The sequence below is a fragment of the Bemisia tabaci genome, chromosome 10 (genome assembly GCF_918797505.1).
Source record: "Bemisia tabaci chromosome 10, PGI_BMITA_v3".
Classification (NCBI taxonomy): domain Eukaryota; kingdom Metazoa; phylum Arthropoda; class Insecta; order Hemiptera; family Aleyrodidae; genus Bemisia; species Bemisia tabaci.
The window spans coordinates 10,489,895-10,505,604 of record NC_092802.1 but is presented as its reverse complement, the minus strand read 5'-3'; the positions used below and the strand labels follow the sequence as shown (position 1 = coordinate 10,505,604).

Below are 15,710 nucleotides of genomic sequence, written 5' to 3'. Positions count from 1 at the left end.
TTGCTGTGTTGTAAGAAAGTGTAGGATCAAGAATTGCAAAATTCCTATCGAAATCTTGGGTTCATGTTTGACGGCCCAGAGAGCTTTGACCGTTATTCGTTCATTCGATCTGGCAACACTTACTACAAAATACTACGCGTAGTACACACGATGAGGTCGATGACCTGACGATGACGGATTCTTGGTCTCTCATTGGTCCGTCCCGTTTTGAATAGTTCATTCATTAATCGTAATCCAACATGGCGGACGCGCACATGGTCAAGTTTGATAAACAAACTAAGGTATTCTTTTTTGGCTTTTAGTTTTCGGGCACGATGACTTTAAATTTTGTGATTTTGTGTTACATTATAATTTACGGCTAGTGAGAATCTGGAATTTGTCACATCTCCTTAAGATCTTTCGCAAACATTTGGGAATTAGAATACATAATTATGTTGATTTGTCAATGGTTAGGTACCTCTCCAAGTGTATTCAGATGAGCCGAAGTTGCTCATCATAATCAAGCGTGGATTCTGATTCTTCCCTCATTATCATGCCACAGCTGGCTGTAGTATTTACATTCCATGTGCTCACGGGCATATGCAATTTATTGTCAACTGAATCTTTTACAATTAAATCAAGTAGGAACATACTTTTGAGGCCGGAATATGGGAAGATTTCAACCCTGAACTTACTTTCACCAATTACTGAATTTTCAACTCTCAGGTAGGCTTTGTATCATTGCGTGTTTGCTAATTAAATTAATAGAATGTGAAATTAAGAGCTAGTAGTTACCAAGGAAAGGAACACCTTAGGGAGGAAGGCTAGGTATCTAAAATGTTAAATGGAATCCTCTGGGATCAGCGGATTTCCAGAGAGAACAAGAGGAGAATTTACAACATTGTAGTCAAAATTATCCTTACCTACCTGTGGAATGAAGTTTGGCAGCTGAAGAAACAGATCCAGGATATTGACGGTGTAAGTCGGCAATCACATAACTCGTTTGCGGTGTCTGACAATCTCCGCCTCTAAGTATGTTATTTTTTTAAAGGAGAACGAATTGACATCATTCCTTGAAGTTTTTACAGAAGTTTCTTCGAAAATTCACGAAAGAAAAATCACGGCAATTTTTAAGAGTTGCCGTTGAGTAGTTTCCCGTTAAAAAAATAAAGTATGACAAGAAGTCTGCGACGTCGCAAACAGAGTTGTGTGATTGCCGACTTACACCGTTGATATACTAAGAGTAATGGAGATGGATACCTGCAGGTTCGTAATGATAGAGAGCGTCCGCTCATACAAGTAAAAAATTACATTGTATTCGATGTCATGACCAAACAATATGTCGGTATGGTCGACTGGATGACGGAGGAAAGGCTGCCAAAGAGGATGCTTCATTGGGTTCGTCCTGCTCGGATGAGACAAAAGGGACGCCCGTTGAAACCCAAGCAGCAGTGATCGCGATAAATAGCGATTTTATCAGTTGATTATTGCGATTATATCGGTGGCAATTTATCGCAATATTATCGAATAAAAAATATTTTAAATATTTCTTTCCATCGCTGACATCAAATTTTTACTCTTGCTTTTTTTTTCACAGATGACGCAACTAATTCAAAGAACTTTGCATCATATCAATGATGTGATGTCAGATCCTTGGTCAGTACCCACTCTGCAATTTGATGCCGTGTTTAGTCGTAAAATTCCAGCCATGGAACCAAGTGCGGAAGAGGTACGGAGGAGATTCGGCGAGATAACAGACCACGTAAGTACAACTTTAAAGGTTTTTAAAGGACCCGGGCTAGTTTGAATTAGATTAAGAATTATTAGATTCTAATGTCAGGTCTTCAGTGGTCTACCAGGAGATTTTGCTAGTAGTGCGATGAGCTCAGTATGAGCTTCAGCTGGTGTCATTCAAGCGAGCAAAAATAACTTTGGAGAACTTTCCTCCATAATTTGAATCTTTTTTTATCTAGAGTTCAGCAAAAGTCAGCATAATTCAATGAAAAAAAAAACTAAAGAGAAAGTTTTGTTTGAAGCTCAGGAAAAGTTGAGCTATTGGAAAATAAAGATTTTGTAAAACCTTGTTTCTCCCTTATTTTTCCTGTTTGAAATTTCATGAAGTAAAACAAAAATGGTTTCCCTCTATCAAAGGCTATTTTTTACCCCTAGTGGCTCTTGGAATTTACCCTTGCTGTAATAGAATTTTCTGATTTCTTTTCCCCCAGCATCAATGACTCAAAATTGTTGATGACGGTAAGGGGGAAGCTCTACATTTTCAAAAGTGGTAATTACTAACAAACAATGCTAAAATTTAATTCGCCCAAACATATTACCTTCAATTTTTACTCTTACCTTTAAAAATGTACCTATAACTAAAGTATCGCATTTGACTAAATTTACAGGTTAAACGAATGATGTCAAGTTTGCCAGTGATGGAAACCTGGTTTTCACTTCCTAGTGCTGCATCGTACATAGAACTTGGAAGCGAAACCGCTTTTGACGGTTCAACACAAGAAACTCTCAATTGTCATCTAGATAAATATCTGACTATCCTGACATCTCATATAAATGAAGTGGGTGAGTGATCAGCACCGATCTGATCGATCCGATCAGCATCTTTCCTTATTGCTGGTCATAAATCTTCAAATCTAAACTCGGTTATCCATCGTAATACCAATTAACCTCTTAAAACATTATCACATAGATTGTTTTTAAATTTGAGAGATTAATCGCTCCAACTTTCAACTTTTTTTCCGTTTTCTTCTTTGTTTGTCAGGCGGAAAAAAAAATCAGTCAATATCTCATACACAAAATTATGTCCTCTGTGAAAAGATTGTTGTTTGACGGCTCAGTAGTGTTGAAGTTTTTTCTTTCAATCTGATGTTGTAGGGTCTGACTTCATTCATTTAATGTCGGAGCAACAGGAAAATGAAATATACTGGTTTTTAGAAGAGGACAGAGAATACAAGTACTTATTTCAAAAAGTGGATTACTTTCAAAGTTTGAGAAGAAGAATACTTAAAATTGTCAAAGTGGAATATTTTGATTTCGGCAGGTATGCTGTCTCATACCATTTGGCCAGTCTTGCATAGAATTGTTATATTTTTTGGGAAAATTTTATGGTTTTATTGGGAGAGAGTTGATAATATGTATTCAATCGGCAGGGAAAAATATTCTCCGTAAGCTTCACCATCAAGAGCAGTGAGGTTTAGAAATATGATGGGGGTGTTGAGGTCTAGTAAGGTTTTAATCTTGTTTAATTTGTGAATTGAGTTTATTTACTTTGATTTTACGCATTATAAGTGCGTTTTTGTCTCAATTTTACACTCACAATTTGTTACTTTAGTATTTAAGGTGTCTTTGGTTTCCATTGTTATCTGTATCTCTGCTCGCAAGGATGCAAATTTTCTGTAATACATACATAACACAGGAATGTTGCTGTAATATTAAGCATGTCGTATGAATACTCAAAGCAAAGTAAAGATTTATTGTGATCTTATTCTTCAATTTTCAGGTTGAATCAAGAGAAAATGATCGACTCATTGTTGGAGACAGCTGATGCGTACATCAAAAGAGTGCTAAATGAAATAATCTATAAGCAGCTGGGAGATAATTTTGAGTAAGATAATGCACAACCTCTTTATTTTTCCTTAACACGTTCTTTGCCAACCGAATCATGGTGCCCATATTTTTGTCAGTCGTGCTGGACCAAAATAATCACAGTGACCCAGAGAGTATCTGCAGTGACCGGTGTTTCTAGAAGGGGGGTAAGAAAAGAGCAGACAAATGTCACATCGGTATCTGGCACCATTTAACGTAAATTTATATGGTAATCAGTCAACAAACTGATGAATGATGCATTCAGGTTGCATTTGTCTATTTTTTTCTCTTCCCAATGATAATGGTGCGTTTTTATTCCACCGCTGTAAGATAAAGACTCTGTCTGTGGGCCTTTCAAAGGAATTTGAGAGCACCACCTACTTCCAGTTCATTTCATCTTAGCGGATTTTGAGAGTTAAACTGGTATATTTTGTATTGGCAAAACAAAAAAATGGGACCAAGTCATTATTATGAAATAAGCGGGGTTTCCAACTAAAAGAGGTTTGACTGTATTCTGCCGTGCTAAGAAAGAAAGCCGTATGAGCCTTCAGGCATTGTCGAGTTTCCTTTGATAAAAACTGAATTTACTGAGAAAATTGTGAATATTCTTTTCCAAAATTTTTAGACAATTTTGTACGCTATTTAATCTAAAATATCTGAAAATTTCAAAGAATAATGGCCATGATTGTCGTCAAAAATACATGTCTTATCAAGGGAAATTTGGCAACTCTCGGATGTTTATACAGCATTCTTCCTTAGTACAGCAGTATTCTACTCAAAGCTGGCAAATGCTTTCGCTCAATAGGCTTGTTTTCAATGCCAGCTATTTTGTTATTATTATCTGAGTCAGTCTTTCTTTTTTCCCTCTGCCTCTTTAAATATCGGCTATAAATTTGATCCATAAAATTTATCATATGCTCATTAAGTGGCATCTAAATTCTAGTCAAGCTCTTTTTGTCAGCAAAGTAAAAGTTTTTCAATGTAATGATTTTCATCAATTTTGATTTTATTTCTAGGATCTGCGATGAGTTTAACAAATTATCCAAGCGTGCTTTGGCAGTTCCTTCAACAACAGAGGAACTTATTGCAGTTGAGGAGTACATGATCTTTGTTGAGTCAAAATATCTTGATCAGTTAACCGAGAAAATATTATACATTACGCAGTTTGGGACTGATCTCATGGAGGCCACCAGTTTGAGTGCTGAACACTTGCAAGCCAGTCAAGAAACCATCAACTGGCTTTATAGAATCAAACCTATAATGGATGAATGCATAATCGTAGGTGTTATTCTCTTGCAAAATTTTTCACCGCTTCATGGTCTAATAGAATTTTCCAACTCTTGAATTATAATTGGACCGCATTTAACAGAAAGAAATCAAGCCATATTAGTTATTGCCAACTTTAACTGAACAATTTAATTTTTTACAAGAGAATTTTTGTGCGGATTTTTTCTTTTAATTTTAAGGAATTCGCATTGCACTGTGCAGAGAATTTACTAAAATTTGCACAAAAAAAATCCGCACAACCATTTTCATGTAAAAAAATAAACTGCTCAACTACATTTGGCAATAGTTGATGTGACTTGGTTCCTTTTTGCTTAACGCAGTCCAATTTTCCCAACAGTTTTTTCAATGATGACCTCTTTAAAAAAGTGAGGAAAGCCATCTATGGCTGTTACTTAAGGTGTATCCTCAGCATTACGAAGTAGGAAATCTCTCTGCACTGAGGCCTAATTACTGCATTTTGATTCTCTTTTAGTATGGTTCTACCTATTCTGCCTTGTTAAGTCAAAGAGCTGCAAATTCATACATTGCCCCAAGTTCTGTCATTGCAAAACATGCCTCTGCTTGTTTCAAAGAATAAGATACACTTCACATCAAAGCCAAAATTAGAACATTTATGTTGATGATCATGGATGAAGTTGCAACCTCCCTATAAGACGACGTATTAAAGATAGTACATTTGCATTGGTCCCGCTAGGTACGCAACGGAGAGGGCGTCCAGCCAAACAGTGGATAGAGGGCTTCTGTGAAGAGATGGAGAGATGCCAGCTTCCAGAGGATCTCTATCATGACAGATTCCTATGGCGGGTAGGCATCGCAGAGCGCTCTAGCGCACTGTAAAAGCGGCTTATACATACATACATACATACATTTGCGTTTTATTTTAAGTTGGAAATCCTGTATTCTTTGCTGATTGACTTAGTACAGCAGTATTAGAATCCATTCAAGCCACCATGAGTTCTTGAGTTAGTGTGGTAATTAGAAGGTATTTCTGTTTTACAGAATCCAGCACCGGTGACGTGACATATTGTTAAAATCTTTGTCTCTAATCTGATGCCAATTTTTTGCTTATACTCACAATTCATTTCTCATTTTCAGCTGATAGAAAAGGTCAAGTATGATTTTGAATCAAGGCTTCGAGAAAAGACTGAAAAACTAAACAAAGATTTGGAGGATGTCTGTCCAAGTTTGGAGTTTCTCAATAATTTGGATGATTCCACTAAAATTTATGAATATGTGTTGGTAAGCCACATCATGCACTTTAATTTTACTGATAACTTGTGTTGAAGAAGGAATTTGGTTTCATAAAAATGATCAGTTAGCAACGCAGACATAAAATAGTACGACCAAAATTCTATTCTTATTGTCTATATTTTAGGAGAGATTTACCCGTTTGCCTTTAAAAGAATGGATATGATATGACGTGAAAAATTCATGTCAATACTTTAAAGAGAAGTTAGGAGATGCCACCAATGCTGCCATGCTATGTAAAAATGCTGTATAAACTTGCAAGTGTTGTCAACTTTTTCTGAAAAAATATTCATTTTGAAGGAAAATTATTATGTTCTCTCCTGAAATTTCCAGACACTTTCGATCAAATTTCACACAGAATTCTCCGGAAAATAAAATAAAAAAAAAAAATTTCACCCAAGTTTCCCTGAAAACTCGTATTTTATTGAAAGATATTTGGCAACATCTGAAGATGCACAGGGCGTTTTTTCTTGTAGAAAGATTCAGAGTTATTTTTTTTTTTAAATTTCGGAAAAGGGTGAAAATTTATTAATTTAGATACCAAGTCAAATCAAGAGGAAATCAGATTCAACGTAACAAAAAATTTGACTTGAAATAGATTGTTTTGAAAGACATCTTATCAACAAATGTGAACCAAAAATCTCCAATTCAGATTCATGATATTTGAGGAAAACTTCACATGTATGAAAATAGTCGCCAGAGGTGCCTGAAAATTCTTCCAAAATTACTCAATTTTAATTTAGGTTGCACAAACCATGACTGTGCTTTCTTAAGTCTTTTCCTTTTTGTTGTGTGCATTTTCAGTTCATCAAAACTTTCCTTCGGAAAATTGAACAGTTTGACTCTGTGGTGCAATGGATAAACAAAGAAGAAATGCTATTCAAGTATCCACTCTCTACATATCCAGACCTCGATGAGCTGAAGGTATACAAGTTTAAACAGTAATTAAATCTACTCAAGTAAAGTTGTCATCTTTCCAAAAGGTTCAGCTTGCCCATTAATGAAGTTTAGTGTTCAGTAAATTTTTTTTGATACTTGAGCTTCCCTAGTAGCATTAACAGTGAAAAATGAAGTTAAGAAACTCATGTATTTCAAAGAGGAATCACTCTTAAAAAGATATTACAATACACCAGTGGGTCAGTTACATGAGTCTTAGAATCATATTTTGATGGTTTAAACTCACAGATTAGCAGATAATAATAAGATCTGTTAAAACTCTAAGTCTCTGTGTCCGATATCAACACAGATATTGCTCATCCAAAACTCGGTGTCTGACATCATCCACCACAGCAATGCTTACCATGGTTTCTTCCACCCTTGTTTCATCAATCAGTATTACACACATTCGCACTTAATGCTCGATGTAAAACATGGATGGAACTAAGGTGGAAGAAACTCTGATAAACTAATTTTTTTTTTAAATCCAACTTCAACGGTTAACACCATCGAAGCTCTATTTGGTAATTAATTGTTCTTCCGTCTCTTTTTTCATTTAGAGCATTGTCCACCCTCTCGCCAAACTGATTTTCTTAAGTAATAAGTGGTTTCGCACAAAAAAGCTATGGATGGATGGATCCTTTGACAAGCTCGTAAAGCATGAAGTTGAAGAAACAATGACTTCATTTCACAAGTAAGTTTTTCCTGGAGAAACTGGAACAGCATATTTTTCTTTATTTTTGCCAATTATCAAAGAAAAAAAAAAAAAAAAAAATAATGATCATTGTTATAGTGTAGAAGATGGAATGTGTCCTATTGAAACTAGAAATTTAATAGAAATTATGAATTTTTTTACTGAGGATTGAGTATTTTTTATTGCGAAATCGTGTGTTCCCTCTTGTTTACTTTTTTATGTAAAGAAAAGTAGTCTACAGTTTCCATTGAAACTCCAGTTTCCATTAATTACTCCTCTCTCATTCTAAAAGAACCACACAAAATTGCCAGGAAAACTTTTGATAAGTTTTTTTTTCCAAGCTCTACAATCACTGCACCACAGAGGGCGGAATGTGTAAAAGTAGTGAGAGCGCACCGAAATCTTGGACCTTGGAGCATCAAAATAAATCTTCATATTCGCACACAGTTTTACCTCTCGGCAACTAGCTTTTCCACGAAGATTTTACGGTTTGCGCTCAATAAAACCTGAGACACCTGAATGTTGTTTGCAAGGAGAATTAATTAGGTTCAATTATGTCAACAAATTTAGCTAGAAATTACTCTTCTTGTATGATATCTTGCGCCTTCATTCACTCAAACTCTCATCCTTATTTGTTATTTTCAGAAATTATTTAGCATTGCAGCAAATGTATAAAGCTAAGTGTAAGCAACAAGCGAATGATAATAATCCCAAAAGATTTAAAGGTGTAGTCGATGACCCTGATTTTTCCAATTGGCCGGCTCCTTTGAAAATCATTTCTCAAACCATCGATAGTATCAAAGACTTTCAGGTATTTTCAAATGAGTTTTCTGCCATGAGTATAGTCTATGTTTCTAATAGAATATTCTGAGATCTTAAAATTCTCAAAGCGACACTGTTAGGGTTAGTATAAGTATTTTAAGAAAATCAAAGTAATTTACATATGATAACGTGCACTATGCTAAGCTGCTACACAGCATCACGAACAATGAAAACATTGCACCAGTCTCACAAATAAGCTTAATGCACTCTCGCGGGAAGCATATATTGGTGGCCGAAATGCGGAACCACTTATGTTGTTTGCGATGTTTTAAAATTTCCGCTCCTGTTTTATTTTTTCGAAGAGGCGCAAACCAACTTCTAGCTTGAAATTTATAAAAAATATTCTGCCGTCAGAGAAAAAAAATCAAGCAAGTGTTTAAGAAAGTGTGATTACTAGTTCTGAAGAAAAAATGAAGTATGTCAAGGAGTCTGCAACATTGTACACGAAGATACGTGATTTCACACTTTGGCCATTGGTTCCCAGTAAATGAAATAAAATTTCAACAAAAGGAAAAAAAACTTGGTGAGCCTTCAATAAAAATGGACTTCTCTTTAAAGTTATTTCAGCAAGATGTAAGGCCTCATATAATAGAAGGATTAAGGACCCCAGTCCTTAAAACTCGTTAAGTTGAGATTTTGGAACAGCAGTTTCATTTTTGCCCCAAAAACTCCAAATCAAACTAGACTTGTGGAGGTTTAAAGTTTGCAGTTCAGAAAACGTAATCCTAAGAAGAGCTAGTTTCAGTTTTTCCTTTCCATGTTTGAGGCTCATATGGATGGTAAAACAGCAAAAATGTGCATCCCTGTTGTGGTTTTTCAAAATCTCTACTCCTCTTTTATTTTTAAAAAGTGACTGAACCACCATTGTTGCTTGATATTCTATCAGAATTTTTCTCCTTGGAGGGAAGAAAAATCACCGAAGTTTTTAAAGCAAGACATCAAGTAATTTCCCATGCTGAGAGTGAAGTATGACAGGAAGTGTTCAATGCCGCAAACCGAAGTACACATTTCTGCGATTTCGCCATCGATATTTGTCAAACTTCACCGCTAGACGACACTATCAGTATTTAGGCAAACTGATTTTTTTTTAATTTTCTTCTGGGATTTTAAGGAAAACTTTTCAAGTAGCCCTTCAATTTTTCCACTAAACTTGACCTAATCCACTCTTCTGAAAATTTGCCTCTAAGAGCTAGGGCTTCCTTTCTCAAAGACGATAAAAATGTTTAATTTGTTGTTAACTGTACAATTTGAATCAATGCTTTTTTTTTTTCAGCAACACATTCCCGTGATCAGTATTTTAGGTAATCCTGCTTTAAGAGACCGACACTGGACAGAAATGTCAAACCTAATTGGTTTGAATCTGCGGCCTTCTGCTGGAACAACTTTGAGAAAAGTTTCCAAATTAGACCTAAAAAACTTCCTGCCAAAGTAAGTGTATTTAGAAACGGTTTTTAAAAAAAAGGAAAAACTAAAAAATGAATGTGAGCGTATATTGTGGGAACATTTACCGCATGGTTTCTTTGAAATAACTTGCTTAATTCTGAATAACTTCCAAAAATTTATTTTTTAGATGGCTGAGGAACAATGCCGCTCATCTAGCAACCGACTATTTTATGGGACAAAGAGAAAATTTCCATTTTTGTAATTTTAAGGTTTAGTTTTCAGCTTCTTTATACATTACAGTACAAAATTGTTAAAAAAACTAAAAAAATCAGCTCGCGTATGTTATATTGTAGAACGCAACACCTTTACCAACTCATTTTTGCCAAAATTGTCAGTTGGGCGAATTTGTTCCCTAGCCATCATAAAAAAGTTAAAAAATTCGGGAAGAGCTTGATCCATCTCCCATTAGATTTAGCCTCTTATCACATACAATTCATCATTTCAAAGTTGATGCTGTAGCTTGTGAGACATTTTAATAAGGTGGACTTTTTAGTGTAATCCCCCCCCCCCATGATGGTGGGAGGGGGGTGTTGAAGGCAGAACCTTCAGCGGCCTATAACTTAGACCCTAAACTCTATTTGAATGTTAATTGTACTTTCTTTTAATCATTACGTGTAATTTATTTCAGGTTTGAAGTTGTAAGCATCAGTGCAACCAAGGAACTTGAGCTGCAACAGAAATTGGAAGAAGTTAAAAATGAGTGGATGGATGTTCATTTCACCACTGAATTGCATCCGTGAGTTTCTGACCCTTCTTATCGAAAAGAAAAATTGTTCTACTTTCTCCTGAAGCGTATTCAGGAGACTTGAGACTTTGGTTTTGGATTCTGTCAATTGTTTTCACAGTACTTGTAAAGTCCAAAATCGCCTGTTAACGCACAATAGTGAAACTGGTATATTTTCAGTGACTGATCTTAGGACCGCACCTTTCTCTTCATATATTCAAACAATAGTATCGGAATTAACGTTCACTATTTATTTATCATCCCAAGTTCAGTAGTGACTGAATAGTCTTAAACAGTAATCCTACTAAAAATCGAAGGAAATGAGATCTTGAATTTTTTGTTCATGTATTCATTCATATATTTGTGATTGCTTTTGCAGAACATCCGGTATCATTATGTTATCTAACATCGAGGAAATTCAAACGCTAATTGACGACCATATTATCAGGACTTTGTCGATCAGAAGATCTGCATTCATACAACCCATCAAAGGTAATTCTATCTGCTTGTGGTGAAGAACAAAGAGTGTGCATTCAGAGTTAAGTGTTCGGAAGTTGTTTCAGCTATTAATTACAGTACTCTTCCTCTGCGTTATGAAACTCTCTGTAATGAATCGATCCACTGGATCCTAATCTCACTCAAAATACATATATTTTCACCTCTATCTAGCAGATTTCACTCTGTACTGGAGAAATCCGCATCTGCCACAGAGAGAGAGTAATGCACAACTTAATTTGTCTGGAACTTGATTCATGAATTATTTTTTCAACTTGAAAGCTAGTAGAAAAATACAAAAGTGCACTTCAAGATTCGAGAAAGGAGGGAAAAGAATCTAACTGCCACAACTTTTACCAGAACTTTGAATTACATCTTCCGTGTTTTGTTGCATTTTTCTGATGTTTTGCAAAATGGCATCCAGATTTCTCTCTGGAATGTAACAAGTTAAAGGTTTTTTTCCAGTTTTATTGTTTTTTGTCAATTTGTAAGATCCTTTTATCTGCTGAATGTCGTTATTTTGGTGGATAACTTCTTTAATTTTTTTGGCCCTCAGAAAATGCCAGAGAGTGGTTTGAAACACTGACCGAAATGACAGAAGTTCTGGAGCTATGGACTCTTCTTGAAGAGCGGTGGCTCTACTTTTTAAATTTATTCAATTCACAAATGATTGCAACAGAAGTGCCAAAAATTTACTCTTTGTACCATGTAAGTTCATCAGCTTGAAAATATTCATTTTCCAAATAGTTTGTCCTCAATTTTACCTGATTTTTACTCCCACTTTGGAATAATTATATGCTTTTAATATGTCTCTTCCTTCAAAGATTATTCATTTTATCATATTGTTGCCTGCAAAACTGCTCTGCATAAATGCAATTTTAATATTTCTCGGTGGAGTTGAATTTTTTTTTTTCTTTATTGTTTTGTTTGTTATTCTAAGTGAGGAAAAAAAAGCAAATCTTTCAACTACTACTGTTACACTATTCTTCAGTTACCCATTTTTCAAGTTACTGACTTAAATTTGTCGATATAGGCTAGGAACGATTCCAATAAAAAAAATGTTGGTTATTTTAAGACCTTCCCAATTGAACCAGGATATTTCCAAGGAGACAGTGAGATTTTGATGAAAAAACAATGTAACTTGGGGTTTTTTAAGCAGTATTGTCTCTCTCAAGTTACAATTAGTTGACGTTTTAAAATATCAGTATTTTATCTATGCGATCATCAATTTTTTTTATGCAGATATATCTCTTGACACAATATGCTTAAAATTTAGAACATTATTAGACCGTCCCTCCCAAAAAAAATGCTCCTAAAATTTTCTTTCCGAGTGAATTCGTTCTCTCAGATATTCAAAAGAATTTCAGATTTGTTGCATTTTGTACCAACACAGTCTGTGAGGCATTCTTCCTGTTTTTTCTGTAATCCAGCTTCTCAACTGTTTTTAAATTAGCTCCACATTTAAGCAGCTTTTTTGTCAAGGTTTATTATCGCCAGATCATTTGTTAGTCCAAACAAATCTAAATTTCTCCTTAATTCTATCAGCTCGACTTTCAACCTTTTTTTTTTCAGGATGTAAACAAAACATTACACAATCTTACATCTTCAATCGAGAAGGAGGGAAAAGTCCTCAAAACAGTAGGGCAGCGAGATGTTAGATGGACAATAAAAAAATCCTATGATCGGTTGGAAACAGTCAGTTTACATCTTCACGATTTCATCGATAAAAAACGCTTGTGCTTTCCAAGGTAAAGTTTAGCTGCTTCAAAATAAACCTACATTTCCTTTATGAATTAAATGTTTTTGTCCAGTTGAATCAGCTCATGAAAAATTTTCAGAGGCTTATTTAATTGGCACTGGATGCAAAAAGGGCACTTCTCGGTTGCAGTGTTTCAGAGTCTCCTCTAATATTTCATAAGTTTTAAGGAAAGTGAATACATCCATTTTACTAAAAATTTCACTGAATATTCCTTATGATTCTACAATTTTCTTTAGAAAAAAGTCTGGCAAAATCACCCATTAAATTCTTGTCCAAGGGATTAATTAGCAACAGAGATTCTGAAACACTGCAATCGAGAAGTGCCCTTTCCTTATCCAGTGCCTCAATTGTTTTAAAAGAATAAATGGCTTCATTTTAAAATTTATCAGTCAAGAATTCTGTCATTATCCTAATGTTTTCCCTTCCATTTTGTTTTGTAGATTTTACTTTCTCTCTAACCCTGAAGTCATGGACATTCTCTCTGAATTTGCAAATCCGTCCAGAGTTCAGCCATTTCTTTTGAAATGCTTTGCCGGCATCAACAGTCTAGGATTCAACAGTGAGAGCGAAATAGTATCTATGAGCAGCGTTCATGGGGAAACCATCCAGTTTTCAAACAAGATTTCTGTTCCTCCAATGTCACCTGTAGAGAAATGGTTGGCAGAGGTATTAAATTTTTTAAAGAATAAAAACCAAATATATCTCTAGCACTCATTTTTTCAAGAGAAAAACCGAGAGGTTGCAATTTAAAGTAGTCTAACAGTATCATCTGTGTTTAGAAACCTCAATTACTGGTAAAAAAAATCTGGTAAAAATCAGTCAAAAGGTCTTAGATTTTATTTCTCAATTATTCATTTTGTTTCTTTACAATTTTAAGAACTAAAAAATGAGGAAGAATCATATTTTTGTCGAACTCAAAGGTCAAAATTATTGATGAATGCTTTCACATTTCATTAACCATCAACGACCGAACGTAAATTTTTATGCGAAATACCAAAAGTTACTTTTCCAAATGCATTATTTTCTTGTTATTTGTACTTTCGCATAAAATTTGGGTTTCTTTCTCCAGGTAGAGCAAGAAATGAAGCTGACCATGGACTTTGAAATCAGGAAGTGTTTGAGCATCAATGAAACCGAGGCTGATCTCTTCTTACTGATTGAAAACAGACCTAGTCAAGTTCTGCTTTGTATTTGGCATATAAATTGGACATCAGAGGTTCAAAAGTGTTTGAAAAGAGCAAATTACCACTTTCTTCAAAACCACATAGCTGCAGCACAGGTAAGGCGTACCAAAAAAATGATGAATAGACATTCTCATTGACTGGCGCATTTTCATTGTGTTGCATGAAATTCAACTGAAGACATCCTCATAACATCCTAATAATTTTTACTCATTCCTTTTTCTCCCAGACAAAGCTTGATGAATCGATCAACCTGATTGCCTCCAACCTAACCTCTGGGCAACGACACACATTAGAAGCATTGATGGTCCTACAATCGCACTGCTTACAAGTGATGCGATCATTCACTCCAGAAGACATGTCTGAAATTAACTTCAAATGGCTCTCCCAGCCAAGGTAATATTGTGTCAAGCAGAGATTTCTGCTTTGATGAACCAAAGCTTTGTACAAGCACATATACATATCAATTACATGTTATAATATGGAAAGGAATTGTTTCCTTATCCTGCCTTGGTTTCCATTGTTTCCTTAAAAAGCTAGAAATTTTAAAACTAGAAAATATTGCTGCCTGAGATCTGTCTGTTTTTCAGTAAATAACTGAGATGGTCGTCATTTCGAAAATATTGAACTTCAGTGTTGAGCTTTTGGACTCAGTCAGGCTCTAAACCAACATTTCGAACCATCATTGATGTAGGTTAAATGAAATTCTGAGCACTTGTGAAATTCAAAACGCTTTTTACAGAGCCTACTTATACATACACAAAAGCAACTACAGTAACTTTTAATAGGGCAGCCTTTGCAAAATGAGTAATGTTTGAAAATTGAATTTTTCACTTTCCAGGTATCTCTGGAAAGACAGCGTAAAGTTTCAAATGATGAGCGCTTTGCTACCCTACAGTTATGAATATCTTGGAGAAGTCTCCCGACTGGTCATAACTCCTTTGACAACACGGTGCTTTGTTACGCTAGTCAATGCTTTTCAGCTCCATCTTTTTGGCAGTATCGAAGGGCCCACAGCCACCGGGAAAACAGAAACTGTGAAAGATCTCTGTGAAATGCTTGCCGTCCTGTGTGCAACTTTCAACTGCTCCAATTTTCTGCATTACTCGGTTATTGGCAAGGTATTGTATTCTAGTTTGGTATGTATTTCTAGAACCATTTTATGATAACTCGCAAGGAGAGGCCATGTAGCAGGATGTATCCATTAGTAAACACCTGGAAAACCAGAAAATTTTCAGAAATTTGATATCACAAAGGAAATATCAGGAAAATCTATCGTAGATCAGAAAATTCTGAAGTTGTGAAACCTTTTTCAATTACAAAATTCAAAATTGAAAAATTTGATTCAACTCATTAAATGTATTGGTACATAAAATCCAACAAGTGTTAATTCATCCACGCAAAAAAAATCAAGAAAACTTTAAAATAGCAGGAAAATCCAAAATGAAATTATAGTAGACACCCTCTGTAGTGTCTCGCCCAGATTTTGATCGGAGTTCGGCCAAAATCCTCTTCGTCCTAAAAACCTAACTATTCGACCCT

The 15,710-nt window shown here is 35.2% G+C and overlaps 1 protein-coding gene across 1 annotated transcript in view; it reads left to right on the top strand.

Annotated features, from left to right (window-relative positions):
- The first annotated feature begins 338 nt into the window (after window positions 1–338).
- Window positions 339–15,710, top strand: part of Dhc62B (Dynein heavy chain at 62B) — a 48,999-nt gene continuing 33,627 nt past the window's right edge. Inside the window, exons 1-18 of the mRNA XM_019062588.2 lie at window positions 339–705; window positions 1,577–1,741; window positions 2,382–2,556; window positions 3,494–3,598; window positions 4,596–4,857; window positions 5,962–6,105; window positions 6,919–7,038; window positions 7,611–7,744; window positions 8,390–8,555; window positions 9,840–9,994; window positions 10,638–10,745; window positions 11,113–11,225; window positions 11,785–11,936; window positions 12,801–12,976; window positions 13,428–13,653; window positions 14,057–14,266; window positions 14,398–14,564; window positions 15,010–15,289. Of these exons, the coding sequence (XP_018918133.2) occupies window positions 3,510–3,598; window positions 4,596–4,857; window positions 5,962–6,105; window positions 6,919–7,038; window positions 7,611–7,744; window positions 8,390–8,555; window positions 9,840–9,994; window positions 10,638–10,745; window positions 11,113–11,225; window positions 11,785–11,936; window positions 12,801–12,976; window positions 13,428–13,653; window positions 14,057–14,266; window positions 14,398–14,564; window positions 15,010–15,289 (2,502 nt within the window). The 5' untranslated portion in view covers window positions 339–705; window positions 1,577–1,741; window positions 2,382–2,556; window positions 3,494–3,509. The remainder of the gene's footprint in view (window positions 706–1,576; window positions 1,742–2,381; window positions 2,557–3,493; window positions 3,599–4,595; window positions 4,858–5,961; window positions 6,106–6,918; window positions 7,039–7,610; window positions 7,745–8,389; window positions 8,556–9,839; window positions 9,995–10,637; window positions 10,746–11,112; window positions 11,226–11,784; window positions 11,937–12,800; window positions 12,977–13,427; window positions 13,654–14,056; window positions 14,267–14,397; window positions 14,565–15,009; window positions 15,290–15,710) is intronic.